Source organism: Lissotriton vulgaris, chromosome 2_1 (assembly GCF_964263255.1).
Source record: "Lissotriton vulgaris chromosome 2_1, aLisVul1.2, whole genome shotgun sequence".
Taxonomy (NCBI): domain Eukaryota; kingdom Metazoa; phylum Chordata; class Amphibia; order Caudata; family Salamandridae; genus Lissotriton; species Lissotriton vulgaris.
This window is the reverse complement of record NC_141687.1, coordinates 1189167251-1189194724: the sequence shown is the minus strand read 5'-3', so window position 1 is coordinate 1189194724 and position 27474 is coordinate 1189167251. Positions and strand designations below refer to the sequence as shown.

General features: G+C 52.7%; 1 protein-coding gene across 4 annotated transcripts in view; it reads left to right on the top strand.

Moving 5' to 3' along the window:
* NFRKB (nuclear factor related to kappaB binding protein) overlaps positions 1-27474 on the top strand; it is a 988461-nt gene that overhangs the window by 417787 nt on the left and 543200 nt on the right. For all 4 annotated transcript variants that reach the window (XM_086956902.1, XM_086956901.1, XM_086956903.1 and 1 more), the window contains one exon: positions 19636-19759. In XM_086956902.1, the coding sequence (XP_086813028.1) occupies positions 19636-19759 (124 nt within the window). The remainder of the gene's footprint in view (positions 1-19635; positions 19760-27474) is intronic.

The window sequence follows — 27474 nt, the reverse complement described above, 5'->3', positions numbered from 1 at the left end:
GATCCCGAATAAATCCCACCTGGTCCGGGTTTACTAATCCCGGCATGTACGGGTCCAGCCTTTTGGCCAGGATCTTGGTGTAGATCTTAAGATCAGTATTCAGGAGGGCGATGGGGCGATAGGAGGCACACAAGTCAGGGTCCTTCCCAGGCTTGGGGATCAGGGCAATCTCCGCCAGGCCCATATCGGGAGACGGGCCAGTGGCGTCAGAGAAAGAACCGTATAGCCGCAGCAGGTGCGGGCGGAGCTGGGTCAAGAATAGGCGGTAGAAGGCCAACGGCAGGCCGTCCGGTCCCGGGGTTTTCCCAGTGGGGAGATCCTTGACAGCCTCTGTTATTTCCTCCTCCTGCAGGGGACCCTCTAGTGTAGCTGCACACGCCGGGGACAGCGGAGACCCCTCAAAATCCGCAAGAACGGCCTCCTGTGCTTCCGCAGAGGTAGGCTCCTCAGCATATAGGGAAGAGTAGTAGGCGACGAAGGCGTCCTGCTTGGCTTTCTCTGAGGTGGCGCAGGTGCCATCCTGCCGCTTGACGTTGGCCATGTGGGCCCTGGCTGCACGCGCTCGCAGCCTGCCAGCCAGCAGGCGGCCAACTTTGTCCCCGCCTTCATAGTAGCGTTGTTTGAGTGCCAGCAGGGAGTGTTCTGCCTTGTTGGTGCGCAGAGTGCGGAGTTGCCCCCTGAGGTTGGCGAGCGTTCTCTTAGACGCCCGTGAAGGGGAGTCCCGGTCCCGAGCCTCCGCTTGCTTGATCTCACTAGCCAGGTCGGTTTCCAGCTTAAACGCCTCCCTCCTCCGCGCCACCGCCAGGGAGGTAATGTGGCCCCTAATGGTAGCCTTGAAGGCATCCCAGACCGTATGGAAGGGCAAGTCAGGGGTGTCGGTAATAGCGAAATACGAGTCTATGGCGTCACGGATGCTGGCGACGTCCTCCGGGTCCCGAAGGACACTCGGCGGGAGCACCCATCTCCGCTCACGAGTGGCATGGGCCAGGGGGTCTTGTAGCAAAAGTTCCACATGGGCGTGGTCCGATAGGGAAATGTCGGATATAGCGGCAGCTAAGGAATCTCGGGCCAATTCAAGGGAGGTGAAGAGATAGTCAATACGGGAGTATGTCCTATGGGAGTGTGAATAAAAAGAGTAGTCCCGGGTCCCCGGGTTGTGGTAGCGCCACACATCCACGAGTCCCAGGTCTGTAAGCTGCGTTCTAAGGGTAGAGGACATTGCCCCCGTGCCATTAAAGGAGGCTCCCGCGCGATCCAACTCAGGGTCCCACACTAGATTGAAGTCTCCGCCCAGGATCACGTTAGGGTCGCCTGATGGGAACTGATCCCGCAGGAGTGCCTGGAGGTATTTGTCCTGCGACTGGTTGGGCGCATATACACATCCCAGGGTGAGTTGTGCACAACCCATCTGCACCGTGGCTCGGAGGAAACGCCGTCAGCACTCTTGAAGGGTTTCGTGGGTCCCCGTCTAAAGCCAGCCCTGCAGAGGATTGCCACCCCCGCCGTCTTGGTGTCAGAGGAGGCCCAGAACTGTGTGGGGTATCTAGGGTGCGCCATGCGCCTGGTATCCCCCTTTAGAAGGTGCGTCTCCTGGAGGAGGATAATGTCAGGGGAGTGATGCAGGAGATAGCGCCATATCTGATTCCGCTTGTTGGGGGAGTTGAGCCCTTTGACATTGAGTGAGAGGACCTTCAAGGGCGCAGGGATGTTCGCTGTCATCGCACTAAGGGGGAGCGGAGCTGCGCAAGAGCCAATGAAGCAATCCCCCCCGCAAACAGGGCAGTGGCAGCCTCACCTCGCCTCCAGCGTGCCAACCCCCGTAGGTCCCACCATGCCACCCCTCCGCAAGCGCGGGGAGAGAACAGGAAGAGAGGGCAGCGCGAGAGAAAAGTAGGAAGAAAAGAGAGAGAAGGAAGGTAAAGGGCGTAGAGAAGAAGCACAACCAAAACAGGCCAACAGGGCCATTGTACATTGTCCCAGGTACCGGACATCCTCTACCCGAGGGTTCGGATGGACACAGGAATGTCACTTCCTACGGGACAAAGGGAGGGAGCGGAGATCTGGGTGAGTGAGATGAAGTCCGGTCGTCTCGCAGCCCGTCCACCCCGCTGTCACAAGAAAGTCCGGGGGTGAGTCGAGCCGGGGGATCCTCAGGTTCGGACCAGTCGCCAAGAGGGCACTGAAGCTCGGCGTTGTGGAGTAGGGCCCGATAGGGGTGAGGCCCATTGTCTGTTCCTCCTGACCCCCACAGGGGGGGGAAGTCGCGGGGGCAGCCCTCTAGAGAGGAGGGGGACCCCAGCCCCAAGAACAGCAGGGTCAGGTCGCCGAGGCGTGGTAGGGCAGTTCCAGGTGGCCAGGTGGCGAGGGCATGCTCAGGGCAGCATGGGTCTCTCTAATCAAGTTCAGATGTTGTCCGGAGTTGAGGGGCGGTCCCCTCCTTCAGTGCCGGAGACAAGAAGCTGGGAGGCCTGTTCCTCACGGTCGCCCTCAAGGGAGCGAATGTGAGCGATAATGTCTTGCTTGGTCTGTGAGGCGGAGAGGCTGTCCACTGGGGGGGTCCGGTGGCGTTTGCGCACAGTGGACCAGTCTGGGCGCGGAGGGGCCCTCTCCGGGTGATGAGAGCGGGATGGGCTGTGGTCCAGGGACCCCGGCATATCAAGCAATTGCGCCGCTTCTCGGTAGGATCGGAGGGACCGTCGCTTACCCTCCCACCGAAAGATGAGGGCAAAAGGGTGTCCCCACTGGTAGGAAACGTTGAGGGCCCGGAGTCTCTCCGTGATCGGGCGGAAGACCTTCCTCCTGTGGAGCGTGGTGGGAGCCAAGTCTTGGAAGATCTGGATCTTGTGGCCTTCATACCGCAGGTCCGGGTGATCTCTAGCCGCTTTTAGTATAGCCTCCTTCTCCGTGAAGTAGTGGAGCCTGGTGACAATGTCGGGCAGGAGGCCCGCCTTGCTCCCCGCCCCAAAGACACGATGTGCGTGATCAAGGCGCGGTGGAGGGGCGTCTTCCTCGCCCCACACCGCGTGCAGGAGTAGGGCTACGTAGGCCATGGTATTAGTCCCCTCTTCTCCGAGTGGCACACCCCGTATGCGAAGGTTGTTGCGTCGTCCTCTGTTTTCCAGGTCCTCCTGCTTGATCTGGAGCTGGATATGTTGCTCTTCCAGGGTCGCCACCCTCTGCCAGATCTGCTCCAGGTCTTCGGTACGGGAGTCAACCGTCTTCTCCAGGCCGTCCACCCGGTCGCCGAGGTCGGTGACTTCCTTGCGCAACTCTTTGACGCACGAGTGAACCTCCGTCCTGAGGGATCCGATTTCGGACTTTAAGTCCGCCATGAAGGAGGACATGAAGGCCTGAGTCACTGGGGGGGAGTCGGCAGGCGGCGGGGGTTTCCCCCCTGTTGTTGAGGGGCCCCCGGAAGATGGCGGCGAGCCCGCCTTGCCCCACATGGAAGCCACTGACGCACCTCTGGTCGCCGCTGTTGGGGGGTCCGGCTTGTTCCCTTTGCCACGAGTCATGGTCCGCTCAGGGCGTCCAAGGATAGCGGGGGGGGAGGGCAAGCTGTTGCGTGTAGCCCCCGGTCCGCGGTAGAGAAGAGCCCAAGGGAGGTCTCACAGGTGTCTCGGTGATCCAGCAACCCAGGGTCCACGATCAGGGGCTCTAGACCGCAAGGCAGGAGATGGCAGGTTGTGGTAGGGCCTCCGCAAATTTGAGGCCGGACTGGCCTGATGTCAGCCTGCAAAGTGCGCCCGGGCAGCAGGGGTCCGGCGCGCAGGGGGGCTGCGTGGGCGAGCGAGATAGCTCCGCCGGGGAGGCAAGGCGGTGTGCAGGCAGAGGGAGTGGTGGAGGTCCTTTGCCAGCAGTCTTCCCGTGGTGGCCAGAGTCCGGGTCCCACGGGCTGAGGACCTCCGATGGCTGTGGCAAGACTCGGCCTCCCGCCCCCACGTGAGTCAGGGCCTTCCCCAAGTGCAGCGCCCGGCAGCCCCACAGTCCTCCGTCGAGGCTCGCTAGGTTAGCAGGGTGTTCGGCAGCAGGGGATCGCGTGGGCGTGCAGGTCGGCCACCCGCCTCCAGATGTAGCCCCACTAGCAGCCGATCAGGGGGACAAGATGGCGGTCAGGGCTGAAGCAGGGCCCTCCTAGCGCCAGACCCCGCCAGGGACAGCCAGGGGGAAGGGGCGGCGCGGAGGCTGCAGCTCACCGTGAGGGTCCCGCGGCGGATGCGTGATCTGGAGCTGGGGCTCGTATGGGAAGAGCCTCCGGCGTTCTCTCCGGGTCCGGCCTCTCTTTCCCGCCCAAGCCGGGGCCTCTCGTAATCTCGGCGCTCGGGCGGTCGCAGCTTCTCTAGCCGGGGGGAGCCCGGCGCCAGCAGCCTCGATGGTGCGCCCAGGTAGCAGTCGGCACCACGGAGGGAGGCTCGCCACGTGAAGGGCTCGGGAAGGCACCAGCTCCTCGCCAGCGTCAGTAAACAGCTCTGCACGGGTTACCCCTTTTCTTAAACGAAACCTGGGAAGCCAGCTGAGGCCTGCTCCTCGTACAGACCATTGTCTCTCGTGAATGTAGACACCAAGATATACGCCAACATTCTAGCAAATCAACTGGCCCCACTTCTTCCAATAGTGGTTAGGCCAGAACAGTCAGGGTTTGTCCCATGGCGCAGCCTTACTTCTAACTTATGTACTATATTCGGCACCATTCAGAGGCTAAACCCGGGGATCAAAGCAGCAGCTGTATTTTTGGATGCTGAGAAGGCTTTTCATTTTGTAGAGTGGATCTTCATGAAGTGTGTCTTGCAGAGAATAGGAGTGGGAGATATCTTCGTATAGTTGGTGATGACCTTGTATGCACAACCCACTGCACAGGTCTAGCTTGGCAGGGAAGTCACGGCTCCTTTATTCCTAACCAGAGGGACTAGGCAGGGCTGCCCATTGTTCCCGCTTCTATAAGCCCTGGTTGCTTAGCCCCTTGCTTGCGCGTTGCATGAAAATCACTCGGGACTGGGGTTCCCGGGATATCGTTAATAATACCTGCCTACACAGTTCACAATTCAACCCTGCTATATGTTCGGGATCCAGGGCAAAACTTCAATCAGTCCTGACAGAGGTGGTTCAATTTGGGAGTATGTCAGGACTACATATTAATTGGTCCAAGTAGCTGGTGTTTCCTTTTACTTCAGTAACTGTCCCAGATGCATTAGACTTCTCCATGCAGTGGACTACAGTCCCAATCCGTTCATTGGGGGTACAAATACATGTTGACTCAGCGGTTGTCATAGCAGAGAACTATGGGAAGGCTATTTCTAAGTTAAAGGATGACATCAACAGGTGGATTAAATTACCTCTTTCACTGATATGAAGATGGTTATTTTGCCTAGGTTCCTCTTCCTATTTTTGAATATCCTGATCACACTCCCACGCTCTCTCTTTGGGGTTCTTCCCAAATTATTGATTAGGCTGGCCTGGACAGGGAAACAGCTGAGAGTCAAATGGGACACACTGACACTCCCCTACGCAGCGGAGGCTTGGGGGCACCAGACTTAGAACTTTACTATAGGGTTGCACAGGCTTCTCATGTGTACAACTTGTTACATGGCCCTCATGATCTGCCGCATTTGAGCCTGGAGCGGACCGCAGCTGGCCTTTTGATACTTCCACAGATTCCCTTTACGCCTCCAGTCCGCAGACACGGGGTAATTGAATCACTGCATTTCACAACACATGCGTGGTGCGGACTACTAGACTTAGAATCGGGAGCACTCATGTACTCCCCGCTCATGCCTCTGGACTGGTGCAGTTGGCTCCGTACATGTGGAGAGTGGGCAGTCCTCAAAGCCATGACACACACAGCTTTTCTTACAGTGGGCGTTTTCTACCAGGATAGAGAACTGCGAGGTTGGGAGGACTGCACGGCAGGCTTGCTGGGCTCCTCGACATTGGATAAGTTTCAATATATTAGAGTCCCACATGCAAGGCATCAGCTGCTGGGGGAGGACATGCAGGATTTTTCCTGTTTCATTTACAGGATTGTGTATTCATGCGAGCTTGTGTTTTTACTCCCAGGCCCTAGATGCTGTTGTGTGCCAAAACCACTCAAACAACGATAAGGGGATGTCTTGCCTTGTTGGGAGGGAAAGGAGGGCAGGGTTTTTTTTTGTTCTTGACTGTTAATATGCACTGGCTATAATTCAACCAGCCGTGATGAATCAATTGCTCTATGTTGTACAGTGTTGTTCAAATGTTTTAAAGCGCAATAAATAAATTGATGCACTCAATTGCCCTCTTTTGGAGGAAAGGAGGACATTTGGTCGGCGAATTGGTGGCCCGCATCATTGGGAGCATGCCCGGTACCTGCTGCCTTAGCTAAAAATCTGGGAGTCCTGATCGACCCTACCCTCAGCATGCGTCAGCAGGTGAATAGAACAGTCTCCACCTGCTGGGGCTTAATCTACATCTTGAGGAAGATTAAGCACTATCTATCTCAGCAGGCGAGAAAGCAAGTCGTGGTTGCACTTACAGGCTCCCGACTTGATTACTGTAATGCGCTGTATGCGGGACTCAACAAGGGGTTGCTTCAGCGACTACAAATGGTCCAGAATGCGGCGGCCAAGTTTGTGTTAGACCTACCCAAACGTGCGTCAGCCACTTCTGCAAGGAAATCTCTACACTGGCTCCCGATTGAGGACAGGATTTCCTTTAAAATAATGTGTCTGACCTATGGGGCCTTAGCAAGAAATAGGTCAGGTGGGATAAGAGACCTTTTGGTTCCTTATATCTCCTCCAGAAATCTGCGTTCCACTAAAAAGTCTCTGCTATCAGTACCCTGCGTCCGCAGAGCTAAATGGGGTGGCAGAGCTTTCTCTAGCTTAGCACCGAAAACGTGGAACGCTTTACCTGTGGAAATTAAGTCCCTTCCTACTATGCAGTCCTTTAGAAAGGCCCTGAAGACTCTGCTATTTGCCAAAGCCTACCTGTAGTTTTGTTTTGCCCTCTTTTGAACTTTTTTGATAGGCGCCTTGATGCCTTCGGGTTTTAGTTGCGCAATATGTTATTTTTCATTCATTCATTCATTATTTGTTACCTCTTGCATCTACAACGTTCAGGCCTTGCTTACACTTCCATACGTCTGCATCTGACCGCAGTGACTGCTATCTTCAAAAGAGGCAACACTTATCATTGTTCAAAGTGCCAGTCATTAGGGTTTTCATAGAAGGCCTTAAAAGAGTAATACCACCCAGGGTCCCACCTGAACCTGCGTGGAATCTCAATATTGTTCTAACATGACTTATGGGTCCACCCTTTGAACAGTTACAGAATTACCCCCTCCAGTTTCTTTCTTGAAACGTTGCTTTCTTAATTGCCATCACTTCAAAAAGGCATGTCTGTAAGCTCCAGGCACTAACTTTAGAAGAAACATTCTTCCAACTTCATATGGATAGGGTGGTTCTACGTACCAACCCAAAATACCTCCCAAAGGTAATGTCTCCTTTCCACATTGACCATTCGGGTAAACTATCTGTTTTCTTTCCTCAACCAGATTCTGTGGCAGAAAGGGCTCTTCATACACTAGATTTCAAAAGAACATTAATGTATTATATCAACCGGACAAAAGATTTTCGCAAAACAACTCTTTGTTGCGTTTTCTCCCCTCAAAGGGAAACCCATTTCAAAATCGGCTATTACCAGATGGATTGTTAAATGTATCCAGATATGCTATCTCAAAGCAACAAGCATTGGAAATGCAATAGGTCTCGCATTAGAAAAGTTGGAGCTATTGGTTTTGTAAATGTAATAATTTTTTAAGTTATGTTTGTTTTTATAATAGCAAATGTATTAATTTTGTTATTGTAAATGCCAATATTTATAGAATTTGCAAATGTGACACCTATAGCATTATTAAAGCTAGATGTTTAGTATTCCCCTGTCTTACATGTATTGATATGACAAATCTTAATGGCTTATACATTTTATATGTAATAATTACATAATAATTTTTGTAATGTATAATGACACTACATTTAAAAAAAAATTGTGAGAAGATTATGGGTTGCGTATGTTACACTTTTGATCTTGATTTAAAAAAAATATAATAATTTTTTTGTACTTTTGTAATAAAGCTTTAAACATTGATACATTGCATTTTTGCTGAGAACTGGGTAGAGTGAGGGTTGTAGAGGGAGGGAGGTAGAGTGAGGGTGGTAGAGTGGTATAGTGAGGGCGGTAGATAGAGTGAGGGCAATAGATAGATAGAGTGAGGGTGATAGATAGTGTAATTATGTGGTGTGTAGTTATGAGGCACTGAGTGGTATTAGGAGTGTATGTTGCGTTGAGCGCAGTGTAAATATGTAGCATATAAATATGTGGCACAGAGTGGTATTTGGAGTGTATGTTGCATTGAGTGTAGGGTAATTATGTGGCATGTAATTATGTGACACTGAATGGTATTTGGAGTGTATGTTGCATTGAGTGCAGTGTAATTATGTGGCGTGTAATTATGCGGCACTGAGTGGTATTATGAGGAGTGTATGTTGTATTCAGTAGAGTGTAATTGTGGGGCGTCTAACTATGTGGCATTGAGTGTTATTGTTTGGAGTGTATTTTGCATTGTAATTATGTAGCATATAACTATGTGGTATTGTGTGGAGTGTGTGTTGCATTTAGTAGAGTGTAATTATGTGGTGTGTAATTATTTGGCACTGAGTGGTATTCGGAGTGTATGTTGCGTTGAGCGCAGTGAAATTATGTAGCATTTAATTATGTGGCACTGAGTGGTATTGTGTGGAGTGTATGTTGTATTCAGTAGAGTGTAATTGTGTGGCATGTAATTATGTGGCTCTGAGTGGTATTTTTTGGAGTGTATGTTGCATTAAGTGCAGTGTAATTATGTAGCATATAATTATGTGGCACTGAGTGTGTGAGGGTGCAGTGTGTGTGAGGGTGTAGTATGTGTGAGGGTGCAGGGTGTGTGAGGGTGCAGAGTGTGGGCGCAGTGTGTGAGAGCGCAGTGTGTGTGGCCTAAAGTAGTGTGAGGGTGCAGTGTGTGTGGGCTAAAGTAGTGAAAGGGCACAGTGTGTGTGTGGCCTAAAGTAGTGTGAGGGTGCAGTGTGTGTGGGCTAAAGTAGTGAGAGGGCGCAGTGTGTGTTTGGCCTAAAGTAGTGTGAGGGCGCAGTGTGTGTGGCCTAAAGTAGTGTGTGGGCTCAGTGTGTGTGTCATAAAGTAGTGTGAGTACGAGTGAGGACGAGTTCCAAGCCTGGTAGAGGAATGTTGGCTCGGTCATATTCCACAATCTGGAGGAAGAAAGCTTGAGAAAGTTGAAGGATGGAAGGATAGGGAGGAAGATGCAGATAAAGTCAGTGAGGAAGGAAACGATGGGGAGAACGGAATGGACCTAGAGCAAGAAATATGGAGTTAAAAGCAGAGAGGAGGGGGGCGTGGCTTAGCGGGCGAAGATGGCGGTCGCAGCCTTGTAGAGCTCCCGCCGGCCCGGACAAAATCTGCTTAATTATCCTGGCCCCCGAGCCCGCTAGCTGTACCACTTGTGTGGGGATTGTCCCTGGAGGTGCCAGGACCTTTCCGGTGTGCTGAGCTGTCCTTTCAGACGTTCCGGGGGACCGGAGCCACCGGTGACTGAGTGCGGCCTAGTGACCTGCGGCGGAGCCGGGACCTCGATTTTCAGGCTGCCGGGCGGGGATCGGCGGCAGGTGGCCGGTAGTCGGGCCGGCCGGGCGAGTCTCCAACCGGCGATCGCAGCGCCGAGGGCTGAGGAATTGCAGCGGTGCCCTGTGGTCCTGCATTCTACATCGGGGGGCCCCCCCGAGCGGCGCAACACAGCTGAGGCCTGTTCAGACCTGGGGCGGCCGCGGCCTCGAGTTTCGCGACTTTGGGGCTGACCCGGACCCGGATTGCAGTGGTCGGCGCTGATCGTCCCCGGTGGTGGCAGTGCCCTGAGAGACCCTCCGACGTGCTGAAGTGCCCCGGCCTGGTGTTTGGAGCTGCCTGGGGACTAACGCTGTGAGACCGCGTCCCAGGGATGCCTGGAGGCTGGCCAGGGGCCCACCGCAACAGTGAGTGTAGCATCTGGAGCCAGCTGGGCGGCCGCGGGCAGCGTGCTGAGGTGGGCTCCGAGGCTAGACATGTGTAGGGGCCGGTGCGGTGGGGGCGACCCTGACCCAGCCTGGACTTATCCTGTGGCGTGTTGCCTGGCTCGGCTGCGGGCTCCGGAGGCCATAACTGGACGCGGACACCCGGAGTGTGGTGGAAGTGGGACTACACACAGCGATGACCAGGGGAGGAGGAGGTCCGCCTAAGCAGGGTCCCATTGACAAGTTTACGGGGCCCAGTGGAGGGTCCGGTGCGCCCGGTAATGGCGGTGGGGCGGGGCCGGACAACGCGGCGCTCCTGGTGGCAATCACCCAGTCCAGGGACATGCTGGATGCTAAGATCGGGGCCGTGGGTGCGGACGTGACACTGCTTCGCCAGGACCTATGCAACGCGGTGGAGCGGATCACGGAGACGGAGTCCAGGATCTCAGTGGCTGAGACGGACATTGGGACACTGAAACAGAAAATGGCGGAGATGGAGCGCGTCCAGAAGACTCTCGCGTCCCGTGTGGAAGATGCTGAAGGGCGCGCACGCAGGAACAACCTCCGCTTTATAGGTTTTCCGGAGAAATGCGAGAAGGATGACATGGAGCAGTTTTTGTCCCGGTGGCTGGAAGGCTGGCTCCCGCCGGGGGTCCTATCTCCTTGCTTTGTGATCGAGCGTGCGCACCGGGCCTTGACACAGAGGCCGCCGGAGGGTGAGCGTCCTCGACCTGTCATTGCTAGACTCTTAAATTATCATGACCGTGATGTCATACTGCGAGAAGCGAGGATTAAAGGCCCCATCTCCTATGAAAACCAAAAAATTATGATTTTTCCTGACTATACAAGGCTTGTGCAGCAGCAACGCCAATCCTTTGTAGCTGCCAAGGCCAAGCTGCGGGGCCTGAAACTCCAGTACTCTCTGCTGTACCCTGCTCGCCTAAGGGTGGTGTACCAGTCCCGGACCCACTTCTTCGACTCTCCGGAGGAAGTCTTCAGGTGGACGGACGAAACGGTGAGGATCAGGCCGCATGCCCAACCGGGGCTGGACCCGGGCGGGTCGAGGGGGATCATCGCAGGAGCGGACGGACCGCCCGGCCCGGAAGGGAAGACATCGGAGGTCCCGGTCACGCAAGAGGTCCGCCTCCGCCAGTGCGACGCAGACCAGTGGGACAATGGACTCTGAACACTCTGACACTGGCAGTTGAACCCCGGTGGGGTCTGGCCTTTTCCTGGTAATGTGCTGCTCTACTTTGCTGTGGGTCACGTAGTGGGGCTGCTTATGTGGGGACGCCGCTGCTGCCAGACTGCCGGCTTTGAGACTAGTCTTGGCTATGTGTGGTATCACAGCTGGGGCTCGGGAGGCAACTTACCGGGGGCCTCCAACCCTCACGAGTTGTGGGAGTTGCCTGGGGGGGGGGTGTGACCATCAGGTTAAGGGGTGTTGGGATCCTTTGGTATGGTTGGCCCTGGGTCCTCGGTTCTGGGTCCGGGTCTGTCCATGCCGTGACAGATACTTCAGTGTTTCATGAGGTATAGGGGTGGTGGGAGTTGGGGTCCGGGGGAGGTGAGAGATGGTTTGCTGTTGGGGGGGTCTCAGGACGGGGGTTGGGTGGGGGTGGTTGTTGCTGTTTTGGGGTGTTGGGGTGGAGGGGGGGGGTCGCACGTGCTAATTTCTGATGTACTGAGTGAGAGGTGGGGTGTGTGGGGGTGGCGCAGAGGGCCTGGTGGGTGGAATCGCCTTGACAATGGTTGAACAAACTGCTATGCTTCCCAATAAGTCCCTACGTGTTGTAACATGGAATGTAAGGGGTATGCTCGACAAAATCAAGCGTGGGGCAGTGTTGCGCTGGGGGCAGCGGGAGGCAGTTGACGTGCTCTTGCTTCAAGAAACTCACATGATGGGTTCCAAGGTCCTTAGCCTTCAGAGGTTTGGCTTCCAGCAGGTCTACCACGCCGGATTTACGAGAGGGTCCAGAGGGGTCGCTATCTTGGTCCATCGCAGGGTGGCCTATGTGCATGAGAAACAGTGGGCGGACCCGCAGGGTCGATTTGTCTTTATCAAGGGCATGATGGGTACTGAACCTGTGGTCTTTGGTAGTGTTTATGCCCCCCCCCCTCTGCAACGGGCCCTGTCGGAGAGGCTGTTTGCAATATGGGACGAAATCCCGGAGTCATTGACGGTGGTTGGGGGGACTGGAATGAGGTGATGGATGTGTGTATGGACCGCCAGAGGCGACAGGCGGTAGCTGTGGATCCTCCCCCCTCAGCCCCGCACACCAGGCTGCGTGCAACAGTGGAGAGCTTGGGCTGGGTGGATGTGTGGCGACATATGCATCCAGTGGCGCGCGAGTTCACGTATGTGTCTGCTGTGCATGGCTCCTTTTCGAGGCTCGATTATGTCTTTATGCCTGGTGCTTGCTTGAGCCGTGTGCGGGAGGCTGCAATACTGCAGAGAGGTTTGTCTGACCACTCCCCAGTCGTTGTTACGCTAGAGCTCCCCACGAAACGGCAGCCATTCCGTTGGAGGATGTCCTCATGGCATCTACAACAACCTGAATATGTTCACCACTTGCGGGAGGCGATTGATCATTACTGGCGTGATAACCTTGTGGGAGATACTGACGCAGTGGTGGTTTGGGAGGCGATGAAGCCCACAATACGGGGGGTGGACATTGCTTGGTGTACAGCCGCCCGCCGGAGGCCCCGAGAAGCCATTGCTGTTGCAGCCGCCCAGGTTGAGGCCCTGGAACAACGTGGCCGGGAAGGGGGTGACGAGACCGTAGTACGCCTGCTCCTGCAGGCACAGCAATCCTATGCTTCTATCTTACATGACGAGGCCAGGCAAGCGTGGCTCGCCACGCGCAGTAGGATCTACCAATGGGGCAACAAGTCCTGCACGATGCTCCATCGTCTGTGTCAGTCTACTTTTCAGCCGCTTACGCTGCCGGGCCTCATTGCAGATGACGGTTCGGTCATGACGGACCCGACCCAACTGGCGGCTAGCTTTGCCCGATATTTCGAGGAGCAGTATGCTTCTCGAGACTCCCTGGAAGCAGATGAGATTTCTAAATTCTTGGATGATCTGCCGCCGAAGGCCGTCTCTGACGAGGCCAGAACGGCGCTGGACGCTCCGCTCTCTGCTGAGGAACTCGGGGAGGCTCTGGGGCAGCTTAACACCGGGAAGGCGCCTGGTCCGAGTGGCTACCCATGTGAGTTTTACAAGAAATTCCACCTCCAGTTGGGGTCTCAATACCGACACGCACTTGAGGCGGCACGGGTTCGGGGTGAGCTGCCGCCGGATTGGTGTCACGCCGAAATTGTTGTGTTTCAGAAGCCGGGCAGGGCTCCCTACAGACATGACTCGTATCGTCCCATATCCCTATTGAATATAGAGGCCAAAATCCTGGCGAAAGCCCTAGCGAACCGCTTGCTTCCATATATCACGGACCTAGTCCACCCCGACCAGGCCGGATTCATGCCTCACAGGGCGACACGCCATAACATCCGGCGGGCGCAGGCGGCGGTGGACGCCATGGGGGCCCTGGACGAACAGGCGGCTCTACTGTTGGCGGACATGGACAGAGCCTTCGACTCTGTCAGTTGGGCGTACCTCTTTGCTCTCTTACCCCGTCTTAATCTAGGCCCAGTGTTCCTGTCGTACCTTAAGTTATTATATACCAACATCACGGCCTCGGTCCGGGTGGCTGGCGCCATATCTGGACAGTTTCGGATTGGTCGGGGAACCCGGCAGGGGTGCCCATTGTCCCCATACCTATTCGCCCTAGCTATGGAGCCCCTGGCATCATGGGTGCGCACGGACGCACAGATACGTGGGTTCGTGTGGAGTGGGGATCTGGCAGACAGAATCGCATTGTACGCTGACGACGTTCTGTTCTTCCTCACGGACCTGCAACGGTCTGGGCCCCGAGTCCTGGACGTCATGCGCGTCTTTGGAGAGGTCTCCGGCCTTCGGCTGAATCTCCGCAAGTCGACTCTGTGGGTGCTGGGTGGCGGGGCTGTTGTGGACCCCTGGGCAACGGGACTGCGGGTGGCAACGGACGGGCTGAAGTACCTTGGTGTTTTTCTCTCGGAATCACGGACCATTGCCTGGGACCACAACATCATGCCTGTATGGGAGCGGGTCAAGGCCGATATTAAAACGTGGTCCAGAATGCCCCTAACTATCTTTGGCAGATCTGCCATCTTCAAGATGGTTGCGCTCCCACGCCTGCTGTATCAACTACAAAATTACCCCTACCCTATTAGCCCGCAGTGGTTTCGGCAAATCAATTCGGTGCTGGGCCACTTTCTATGGGCTGGAGGTGCGGCCAGGGTGGCGCTACGGACGTGTTTCTTGTCCACCTATTGTGGTGGTCTGGCCACCTCCGATCTGCTGTCTTATTATCAGGCTTCTCAGCTGCTCATTCTTAATGAATGGTGGTATAGCGATAGGGGAGACCCAGCCTATGCTTTGGAGCGGTCGCTCATGGGGGACAATACGCTACATACCATTCTGTACTCGGCCCGTCTGCGGCGGACACTGCCGTCGGTTACGAGGGTGGTCTTTGCGGTGTGGAGGCAGGCCGTGCGCCGCATGGGCTGGTGGGGCAAATTGACAGCGGAAACGCCACTATGGCATAATGGCCTGCTCCCGGAGCTTTCGACTCTGGCCGGGTTTGAAGGATGGGAGGCCATTGGCATCTCCCTGCTGGGCCAGGTAATGTCTGGCACTACACTTAAATCGTTTCAAGAGCTCCGTACGGAGTTCCACATGCCTCAATCCCAGTTTTTCCGCTATCTACAGCTGCGTCATGCACTTACCCCTAGCATTGCCAATCTGGAGTCTCTCCCCGAGTTCAGTCCGGTCGAAGCGAAGGTCTTTATGGGAGACGTGGAGGATAGAAAGGTCTCCCGTATCTACCAGACGCTGGTCACTCACTGCTCCTCTACTCTGCTCCCCCTCCGGGCGGCATGGGAAGTGGATGTGGGCCCTCTGGATGAAGATGATTGGAGGGAGGCCTTGGAATCCCCGCGAGGAGCCGCTATCACTGTGCGACTTCGGCTTATCCAATTCAAGTACCTTCACAGGGCCTATTACACTCGAGAGCGGCTGTGGAAGGCAGGTTTGATTGAGTCCCCGGAGTGTTTGCGCTGTGGGGTCACACCGGGTTCTCTGCTGCATACGGTGTGGTCATGTGCTTGATTGTCTGGCTTTTGGAGGGGTGTGTGGAGCTGCTTGTCCGAGGTCCTGGGTTGGGATCTCCCCCGCACTCACCGGCTGGGGTTGCTGCATGTTATGGAGGGTATTGGTGGGAACATCTACAAACGCCACTTACTGCTGCTAGGACTTGTTGTTGCAAAAAGAGATCTGGCCCGGGCATGGAAGGGAGAGAGGGCCCCCCCTTTGTCTGCGTGGAAAGCAGGGCTGGACTACTACATGGGGCTTGAGAAACCGGTGTTTGAGGCAAGGGGCTGCCCTCGTAAGCACTTTAGGGGGGGGGGAAAGGGGGGGTGGCTCTGGAGGGTAGGGGGTTCTGGGAGTTGACGGGATATGGGTGCGATGCGGGGTTGTTTTTCTTGAGCCTTATTCCTTTTTTTGACTGGACATTAATGAATGTGTAACACACTGTGTCATAACTGTTGGTGGTAATCTCCGGATTGTGGGGTGCCACGCTTCCATTGCCTGATTTGCTCAATAAAATTGTTGTGAAAAAAAAAAGCAGAGAGGAGGCTAAGAGCTCGTGGCTAACTGAGAACATCTAAGTGCCGAAAGGGGATAAAGGAGGTGCGAGTGCACGCCGAGGTGAAGGACTGTGCGAGAAGGGAGGGGGAAATGCCAGCAGCAGAGGAGCCTGCAGGCTGTTTAAGGCAGATGGTGTCTGAGCGCAAAGGACTGGGCGAGAAGGGAGGGGGAAATGGCAGCAGCAGAGGAGCCTGCAAAAGCGTCAATTACAACCAGTCCCTAAGCCAATTACAATAAAATAGCTTTTATAAACGCTGTGTCTTCTTTAGCAAACAGCCTGCAATTAAAATATACACGCATTAAAAGGCAAACATGCGCATAGGAGGGACATAACAAGATAGTGCATAAACATGTAGGAAATATAAGTAAGCGGGTGCGGAAACGCGAATTATAAGCAGTTAACCCAAAAAATGTGGGCACATTCAACAGCTACAGGGAAGCTGACTGTAACTGTCACGCTTCACAGGGAGAATAACGGTTTTGTAGAAATTAACAGTATAATAAGCAGACGCCGTGAGTGGAACATGGTTCAACAGATGTGTTCATTACGCCACATCATAGATAAAAACTCTAAAAAAAATTGTTTCAAACACACATCAAATATTGTTCTTCACGGTGTCTGCATTTTAAGAATCTCTCTAGATTTTGAAGATATGTATGCTTAGAATTGTCTCAGTGATCTCTGCACCAGTCACGACAGTCGCAAGTTGCACTATATGTACTAAAAACACGTCAACCAGCAGCCAAAATATGGAAGACGCTATATAATGAAACTTTTAGTTACCAGCATTTCTAGATAGCTATTTTTAAGTATTTCAGAAGTCGGAATTGAAGCATTTTAGGCGCTTTACTCACCCATTCGATGGGACCTTCAGCCCCCTTACCACAGTGCTATGTTAACACCACTGAGTCAAGTGCTCTTAAGTAACCAGAAGTGCACACGCAGCGCTTTGTAAAGCTCCTTTATGATGAGTAAATAACAGACGCACTTTCCGTTCAGTTGTGCGAATCGCACAGACGGGAGCCACGGTGGTTTGATATCTCTGTGTTTGGTTAATGAAAAATTTGTTTGTCCTGTTGCCACCTGGATGACTAACGGCTCTTAAAGGGCTTCCGCTGCCCACAAGCATTGGCAAAGCCAACAGCGCTTAGTTTAATGTGCTAATAATAAACGCCAATAGAAGCACGCACACATTTTATGTATATGTATAAACACATTGAAGCCGTGCAGAGGCAGAGGAGAGACGGAGAATGAAGGGTAGAAAGAGAAGGGAGGGGAGAGACAGCGAGAGAGAATGGAGGAGAGAGAGAGACAGAAAGAATGGAGGAGAGAGACAGAAAGAAGGGTTTAAAAGACTGGAGGGAGAGAGATTTGAGGAGAGAGTGAAAGAGAATGTAGGGGAAGTGAAAGAACGAGAATGGTGTGCAGAGGGAGGATATCAAGGGTACAACAAGCATCTAGGTTTCTGCAGCTTAGGGGGGAGAGCGGCGATGAGGGAGAGACGTGAAGCAGCAGGGGCCTTTGAAGTGAAGCTAAGCTTCACTTCAAAGGTGTGGGAGGTGTGAGGAGCTGTAAAAAAAATGCGGCTGAGGCAGACCGCACGCTGGGGGAAGCTTGTGGGGCGGAGCGGGAAGAGCTGCTGGGGAACAGATGGCTGGCATTTGATGCTGTGCACGCGCATTTTAGGTCAGGGACTTGGGCAAGGACTGGGAAAGGGGAAGAAAACGCACACAGAGAGAGGAGTACAGCGCTGCCCAGGATCACGCAGGAAGTCAGAGGAGAAAAGCGATCCAAAGAGAAAGCCTGTACAAAGGAACAAGAAGGCTAAGACTCAGAAATGACAGGCACTCATGAGGGGATTTAGCATTCAGAATAACTACACCCAGGACGGACGTGCAAGACATATATATAAAACAACTTTAACAAGAAAGGGATGTGGGTAAAGCACTCAGGAGCTCTACGCCGTAAGACTGAAGCTCAGTAAGTTCCTCACCCACAATTGCTGTTACAGATACTGCCTGCAAATACCCACATATAGGATACGTATGCAAAGGCAGGGTCTTTGGATTGGATACCTATGGTGATGTTATAATTGTAACTCAAAGACAATACTCACAGTGAACAAGAAACTCCACCTAATTAGTCAGCTGTGCCCACGGATCCTGGCGATCAAACAGGAACACGGAAGGCAGTAAAAGCAAGGGGGTAGAACTAAACACAAGCACAATAGACAAGGAGCTAGCAAGGAGGAGTGCTTAATAGGAAATCACAGGACACACTTGGCAGAAAGCAAGTAACAAACATACAAGGTAATAGAAGCAAGACAGCAGGAATAGAAAGACAGTAAACTAGGAACTAGAACCAAAGAAATGGGAAGGAAAGCAGGGACTGGAAAAGGATATACAGAAGGGGAGGCTACAAGGATATACTAGAATAGTATTGAATCAGAAGGCACGAAAACACAGTAGCACTGAAGGCTGTGCTGGAGAAGAAACAAGAATTGAGCAAAAGCTCAAGAGACAAGGTAGAACTGCAGGAAAAGGAAATTACTATAGCTCGGGAGTCAAGGTAGCACTGCAGGTAGTGCTAGTTCAAGGAAACAGGAAATAGCTACAGCTCAGGGAACAAGGAGTCAAGCGAGCACTGCTAAGAGAGCAAATCAGGAACAAGAAATAGTTGAAGCTCAGGAACAAAGAATAACTATAGTTCAGGAACTGAGGAAACAAGGTAGCACTACAGGTAGTACTAATTCAGGCACAAGGAATAGTTATATCTCAGGAATCAAGGAACAAGGATTAACTATAGCTCAGGAATCAAGGAATTTCAAAAGCTTAGTAAACAAAGATTGGTCTCACCAGAACACAGCTACAATGACCAAACCTGGCCTGAAGGGAGCTGGGGCTTAAAAGAGATCAGTGTAATCACATGCAGCAGGTGTGAGCAGGCTAGCAGCAGCCAGCCACAAGTGAGCTGAATTCCTCCACCCATCCTTGGCTCGCAGGGGTGGACACGAAGCAGTGAGCAGGGAATTCTAGGTAGTGGAGATCCAAACATGAGCAGGCTTGCCTCAAGTATGAGCAGGCTGGCTTTTACAAAACCCGGCACGGTTTGGGAATGGATGCCAATTCCCAAATAGTGTCCAAATGGCTGGAAGTCAGGATATGCATGCAAGGGAGGGTCTGGAAGCTTATTAGAACACTGGAAAGTTCCACTATGCGCCCCTTGGTGGTGGGTACAAGACAACAGGAACACATTGTGACCCCACACATGCCTCAAACTGGTTGGAAGCTCGGATTCTGACACTGAATATTTTACTTACCCTGTATGCATCTTGACTTGTAGTTCTGTCGATTCACATCGGCTCACACTCCTCCGCGGACACCTATGGTCGACGCAGTTCTTATCTATAATTTTAAATGCATGGACATCTCCTTACTTACTTACACTCCATTCTCACCCTCTCGCGGAAAAACAATTCAACACTGGAGTCGATGCCCATGCTCACTATTAACAAAAGAGGAGTCACCTTACATTGTGACTCAAAAGACTTCTTCAAAGAAAAGCAACTTTCACATATCCTGACACAGTGCTAGATGGCAGGAGTATGCAAAACATGTGAATCTACAGCACTTCATAGCAAAAACAGATGCTTACTGGGTGAAAAACATAATCCTGTTTTGCAACAAATCTACGTTCTTCTTGATAACTGGATATTATCTTTAATGTTTTTCCATATTTATATTCCATTTTACATATGTCTGTAAATGAAAGGTTTGTTTTAAACTGAACATTTTAAATACATTTGATCATTTCAGGTGAACACTGTAGTTAGTGGCGCTCTTGACCGGCTACATTACGAGAAGGATCCATGTGTGAAATATGACATTGGCCGCAAGTTGTGGATCTATTTGCATAGAGATCGCACAGAGGAAGAGTTTGGTATGTACCTCCTTAAGTTGGCTTGTTCCTAGTGACAATTTTCTTACATTGGTTAACTTCTTAAATAGTTTTGTATACAGTGTTGTCAAACTTTACTGTAACTTATAGTGTTTTGCAGTAATGGTACTAAAACATTTTCAGAAGTGTGGGAATATTCTATATTACAAAGTAAACATGTGTCTGCCACATGTTGGGTCGGAGAAAGGTCTGTGTAAATAAATACAAAAGACATAAGTAAAATAAAATTCAAAGAAAGATTTTCAGTTGTACCTCTAGTGGCTACCCTGGTAAGTACTGCTTAAGGTTAATAGTGGATTAGACTATATGCCAGTTGTTACTCTGCTGTGTGAGACAAGAGGTGAAGGCCAGCCAGTGACATAAGGAGTTCAATGAAGGAATATTTCTTGTGTTTTAAAGATTTCAAGTAGCATTGAGATTGTGGTTTTGTTTTGTCTGTCTTTGCTAAGGAGAAACACTGTTTAATAGATTGTAGAGCATTTTCAATCTTTCCTTTCAAAGCAGTGTGCTTTTAACATTGCCAGTATGGTGGCTTCCAATTGATGAATGTCTTAGAGACAGTCGATATTGGGAACCTATAAGCTCTCACTATGTAAGATCGTAACCATTGTCCTGAACTTAGTTGGTTGTGCTGAATACTGATTTAATGTTATATGAGTTTAGGTAGCTACATATACGAATGTTTGTAAAGTCTATTCCACTATCCAGGGGACTCGTCATGCAGTATTAAAGGCAGATGCAAGCCCAAATACTAGGATATATTCTGTAAGGTTTTTTTTTAAATATGGCAATATGGCAGTGTCTTCCATGGATGGAGATAGGTTACTTTTCTAAAATCCTCTAATTTGTAAATGTGGAGATACCTTTGTTTGTACACTTTGGAATGTGTTATTTTGGCATATCACTGCTCTATCTAAAATTGTAAAGACACTTGTGTGCTGAAAAATGTATATACTGTAGCAGCAGAAGCCTATAAGTTAGGTTGGTGAAGTTACAGAGTTTGCCTTTTATGGAATACACCAATTTATCTTTCTTCAAGATTGAGGAGATTGTGGTCATCAGACAGTTCTGCATTTTCTTCCAGCCTCATTTAAGTACATTGTAATTATACTGCTGTGGAGGGCAGATGATCAAACTTTTTTAAGGGTTTGAGTTATTCAGACAGCAGTACAATTAATTTCCAGGATTGGGTTTAAAAGAAAGTGTTGAAGATATGTTGGGTTAGTTTAAAAAAAGAAAGTGGTACTATGCTAATTTTGATTCCTAAGCAACCATGATGCATAATTGTTAATCCCTGTGATCGGAAAGTTCCAGAACCATTTATAAAGCAGTACCATTATGTGTACAAGGCTATATTACAAGCATTGCAGAGAGGTTAGGGTGTTCTTCCTTATTTGACTTTCCTAAGGAGCTGGTCAGGGAGAAACCTGTCTTGGGTTCAAAAACGCTACTTGTCGGGGGCGTGACTAAGGTGGTGAACATGGCGGATGCAGCCTAAGAGAGCTCCGTCCCGCCGATAACTTATCCGATGAATATCCTGCGTCTCCCTGACCCTTAGACGTCCTAACCGGGGTATTTGGCTGTCGGAGGTGGATGAGGTGCCTCATCGGCGATCTGAGCAACTTTGACGCCTGCTCGACGGAGATCCAGACCCCGAGGCGGCGAGGCCTTCCCAGCGCGTGGAAGCCGGGACCTCGAGTTTGGAAACGCCCGGGTGGAAGTGCAGCGCAGCCGGTGCAGGAGCGGAGCAGTGGGCGAGCCCGCACTTCCCGTGAGTGGAAGACCGGAGTGTGTTGAAGGTGCGTCGTGGAGAGGTCGCTGCAGTTAACGACATCGCTGCCATGATCAGCTATCGGAGGCTGCGCCGCCTGTGATGGTGAGGAGGGCGAGGGGAACTGGGCAGGCCCGACTCGGCGGTCGTGTCGGACCGGGGGGAAACTGCTAGTTCGCGGGTGATGCGGAAAACCTCTCCTGTTCCCCCCCCTGCCCCTGATGGATCCTAGACGATAGCGACAGTGATCGTCACAAGGGAAGCGGATGACTTCTGCCGAGCCCGGCAAACGGCCATGATGAGATATCGCCTCATGCACGGCACGCCATTGCGTACCCCCTGCTCGGCGATGTAATAGGACCGCGGAGGAGACCCCCCCCCCCCCCGAGACGGGGGGCCTGGGCGCTGAAGACTGGTCCCTGACAAACAGGCAGAGGCACGGAGGCGTTCGGAGTTGGAGGCGAGGAACCCCACGCAGATCCTGCGACTGCCTACGCATTAAGGCCCCTGGCCCCCGACGGAGGTCCCCGACGGAGTGGTGGTGATGCCCTTGGAGTGACACCTGACCTGCGATGAGGCCCGTGCCTCCCCTACACTAGACGTGGAGCGTCTATTTATAATAAAGATGGAAGAGGGCGCCGAGACATTGCTGTGACACTGGTGTAAAGAGACGAGATAACGCGGGCGGGCACACTGGCTGGCCTAGAAGTGGACAATAATCTCCTGATCTATACTCCCATAGCACCCTGGACCCTGTACTCATATTCATAGGCCATCATGACGAGGGGTGGCAACAGCGCGGGTACCTCGAAACAAGGCACAATAAACATGTTTACTGGGCCGACTGGGGGCGCCGGAGCCTCGGGGCGCCCTCCAGTGTCCGGCCCGAACAATGCAGCCCTCATGGCGGCGATAACACAATCCAGAGACATGCTAGATGCAAAAATAGGGGCAGTTGGGGCCGATGTTACTTTGCTGCGCCAGGATTTGCGAAACGCTGTGGCCCGCATTACAGAGACTGAGACCAGAATCACGGGGGTAGAGGATGATGTTTCGACCCTGAAAAAGAAAGTGGCCAACATGGAAGGGATTCAGAAGGGCCTTGCCTTGCGGGCTGAGGATGCAGAAGGGCGTGCTCGGAGAAACAACCTACGATTTGTGGGATTTCCGGAGGGCTGTGAGAAGGGCGATATGGAAGCCTTTCTGACCCGTTGGTTGGAGGGGTGGCTCCATCCGGAGTCCCTTTCGCGCTGTTTTATTATTGAGCGCGCGCACCGAGCACTGGTCCAAAAGCCGCCGGTGGGAGCTCGCCCTCGGCCGGTGATAGCCAAGCTGCTCAATTACCGTGATCGTGACACGATTCTACGACAAGTGCGCACAAAGGAGCCGCTATTATTTGACAACCACAAAATCTCGATATTCCCGGACTACACCAGGCTGGTACAGCAACAACGCCAGTCCTTTTACCGCGGCCAAGGCACGACTGAGGGGCCTAAATATTCAGTATGCTTTGCTTTACCCGGCCCGTCTGCGGGTGGTCTTTCAGTCCCGGACCCAATTCTTTAATACTCGGAAGAAGTCTTTGCCTGGACAGATGAGAAAGTCCGGATTAGAGTAAATACTCCTCCGGGTCGAGACTCGGACTCATCCTCCATGGCGGGGGCCCCTCGGACCCCCCGGCGATTGCGAAGCAGGAGCAATTGGAGATCAAGATCTAAGAAGAACCCTCCTCCTGACGATGGGGCGGCGGAGGCCACTGAAACTACAGACTCCCAAAATCCGGAATCATGAGCTCCAAAGGTGTGTGGCAGCCTTCAGACAAGGTCCCAGGGAGGGGACTGGACGCCTCCTGGGCGAAGATGACTTTTGTAATGTATTACCTAAGACTCCTGATAAACAAGTAATTTTGTGACTATGGGACACGGGTTGGGGGAAGACAAAGGGAGGGCGGGCACAACCCCTCAGTTCAGAGGAGTTTGTTAGCGGGGGACTAAGTTGGGACTAAGTGGGTAGTTCATGGGGTTCCATTGGGATAGTGGGTCTCTGACCTCCCATTGGGGGCCGGAGACGATCTATACCGCGACAGGTACTTCAATGTTGCTGAGGTATGGGGTGGGGGGAGGAGGGGGAGTTTTGGGGGTAGTTAGGAACGGGGAGGTAGCTGGGGGATTAGTTGGGGGTGAGTTTGCTTTCATCTGCACAGTGTTCTTTCAGGTCCTATGGAAACATGGTATGTGTGTGTGGTCTCTGACACCTGGGCCATTTCTCTTTCTGCTTATAGATGGCGGTTGATACTACCGAGACAGGCCCTCAGAGGGCATTGATGCGTGTTGTGAGCTGGAATGTACGGGGAATGCTAGATAGGATAAAGCGGGGCGCAGTCCTGCGACAGGGTAAGAAGGAGAAAGCTGATGTGTTACTGCTACAGGAGACTCACCTCATGGGTACCAAGACTCTTAATTTACAGCGCTACGGATATCAGCAGGTATTTCATGCTGTTTTTGTGAGGGGATCTCGGGGAGTGGCTGTCCTAGTACACCGCAGACTGTCCTATGTTCATGAGGCTCAATGGGTGGATGCACAGGGCAGATACGTATTTGTTCAGGGCAAGATAGGCACTGAGGCGGTAGTCTTCGGTAGTGTATATGCCCCACCTCCACTACAAGGTGCTCTCATTGAAAAGTTGTTTGATGTATGGGTCGAGATACCACAAGCTCTGGCAGTAGTGGGTGGTGACTGGAACGATGTGATGAATACAAAACTGGATCGCCACAGGCTGGGGGGGTAACGTGCCAACGGACGCACCTACTAAGTTGAATGGCATGGTGAGAGGGATGGGATGGGTTGACGCATGGCGACACAAACACACCCAAAGTCGTGAATTTACATATGTCTCGGCAGTACACAGATACTTCTCCAGGATCGATTACTTGTTTGTCCCCCACTCCTGGGTTGGGAGGGTGAACTCCACTTCTATCCTGCCGCGAGGCCTGTCGGATCACTCCCCAATTGCGATTGACTTACTTCTAGATAAAAGACGACAGCCATTCCGATGGCGCCTCTCCACATGGCACTTGCATGGAGCGATAATGACAGGTCAGACACGGACGACATGACCCTATGGGAGGCCCTGAAACCCACGCTCCGCGGGGTAGACATTGCTTGGTGTGCGGCTGCTCGTAAGACACGTAGAGAGGACATAGTGAAGGCTGCAGATCGGGTCAGAGACCAGGAAGAAAAATGTAACACTAGAGGGGGTGTGGAAGACGTGGGTCAGTTGCTGCTGATGCAGCAATCGTATGCCTCCTTGCTATTAGATGAGGCTAAACAGCTGTGGCTGGCGACTCAGAGTAGGATCTATCAATGGGGCGATAAATCCAGCTCGATGCTATATAGACTTTGCTAGAGCACTTTTCATGCGCAGTCCTTACTGTGTCTTCGTGATAGTGAGGGAATGACCATGACGGCCCCAGCGGCCATAGCGGCCAGCTTCGCACAGTATTATGCCGCCCAATATGCCCCCCGAGAGTCCCTCCCGGCAGAAGATGTTGACAAATTCCTTGCTGACCTCCCGCCACAGGCGATCTCAGATGAGGGGCGTGCCCGCTTGGAACTCCCGTTGTCAGCGGAGGAGCTGGACACAGCCCTCGGAGAATTAAATGTTGGCAAAGCCCCCGGACCCAACGGGTTCCCTTGTGAATTTTTAAAGAAATTTCATCTCCAACTAGGAACATACTACAGAAGAGCGCTGGAGGCGGCCAGAGAGTGTGGCTGACTCCCGCAGGACTGGCGACACGCTGAAATAGTGGTCTTCTGTAAGCCGGGGAGGTCCCCTGAACAACATGAGTCCTATAGACCAATATCATTATTGAACACCGAAGCGAAAATATTGGCGAAAGCACTGGCCAACCGTCTACTCCCGTACATTACAGACCTGGTCCACCCGGACCAGGCCGGATTTATGCCCCACGGAGCAACAAGACACAATATTCGGCGCGCACAGGTGGTGGTCGAAGCAGCCCGAGCAGCGAAGATTCCTGCGGCGCTTCTACTGGCCGATATAGATAGGGCCTTCGACTCAGTGAGCTGGGTTTACCTCCGCGCACTCCTGTCGCGCCTAACTCTCGGGCCCCACTTCCTATCATATTTGCAGCTATTATATACGGACCTAACGGCGTCGGTGAGAGTGGCTGTGGCGGTGTCTGACCCCTTCCCTATAGGTCGGGGCACCAGACAGGGATTCCCCCTGTCGCCATACTTATTCGCCCTGGCCATGGAACCACTGGCGGAGTGGGTGCGAGTGGATGCACAGATGCGAGGTATCGAATGGGAGGAGGGGCCTACCGATAGAATCGCACTCTATGCGGACGACGTTCTGTTTTTCCTTACGGACCTGAATAGATCCGGCCCGCGGGTCTTTGACATTATGCGAATATTTGGGGAGGTTTCGGGCCTCCACTTGAATTTACGAAAATATGTGCTGTGGGTGCTGGGTGAGCGCCGGGGCCTGGGGCCCTGGGGCCCTGGGCGGCCACATTGCAGGAGGCGGCGGGAGGCCTAAAATACCTAGGTGTTTTCCTAACAGACCTGCGTGGGATCTCCTGGACACGCAACGTAGTACCCGTGTGGGATCGGGTCTGATCGGACATGGCCACATAGTCCCGCATGCCCTTAAATGTTTACGGCAGATCGCCCATATTTAAAATGGTGGCCGTCCCACGTCTATTATACCAGCTGCAAAATCACCCATACCCTATTCCACTGCAGTGGTTCAGGCAGGTGAACTCGGCACTCGGTCAGTTTCTCTGGGCGGGGGGCGTGGCAAGAGTTGCACTTTGCACATGTTTCCTCTCTACGTATTGTGGCGGTTTGGCGACGTCGGACATTTTGTCCTACTATCAAGCCTCTCACATATTGATACTGAATGGGTGGTGGTATGGGGACCGGGGTGACCCGACCTATGCCCTTGAGAGACATCTAATGGACCCTGACACGCTGCACACCATACTTTACTTGACAACTAAGAGAAAGAGGCTCCCAGTGGTTACTCAAATAGTGTTTCACATATGGCGCGGAGCACTTCGCCGCATGGGGTGGTGGAACAGACTAACGAGGGAAACCCCATTGTGGCAGAACGGACTATTGCCGGCGTTGGCGGCCCTGCAAGGGTTCCGAGGCTGGGACACAATTGGTATATCAGCCCTAGGCCACGTCATCAAAGGCACGACCCTCAAGTCGTTCCAGGAGTTGCGGGAGGAATTCGACATGCCCCAGACCCAATTCTTTAGATACTTACAATTCCGTCATGCTATCACACCCACCCTGAACGGCCTAGACTCACTGCCTGAATTTAGCCCACTGGAGGCTAAGGTATTTATGGGGGAATTGGAAAGTAGGAAAATATCTAATATCTACCAAACACTGGTTACACACTGCTCCTCTTCTCTGGATAACCTACGGACTAAATGGGAGACCGTTGTTGGGGCGCTTGAGGAGGAAGACTGGAGAGAAGCGCTTGAGGCTCCGAGAGGAGGGGCAATTGCGGTACGCCTGCGATTCATTCAGTTCAAATATTTGCATAGAGCCTACTATACAAGGGAACGGCTGTGGAAGGCAGGCAAGATTGCGTCCCCTGATTGTTTGCGATGTGGTCGTGAGATGGGAACATTTATACATGCAGTATGGTCCTGCGACGGACTGAGAAGGTTTTGGTCGGGTGTGAGGGACTGCTTGTCCGAAGTGTTGGGCTGGGAGCTCCCCCGCTCGCCACAGTTGGGGCTACTCCATATCTTGGAACAAGTGGGGGGAATATTTACAAACGCCATTTGCTGCTTTTGGGCCTCACAGTGGCTAAGAGAGATGTGGCCAGAGCCTGGAAAGACCCCAGGGCCCCCCTGGTGGGAGTCTGGAAAAGAGGTCTGCATTT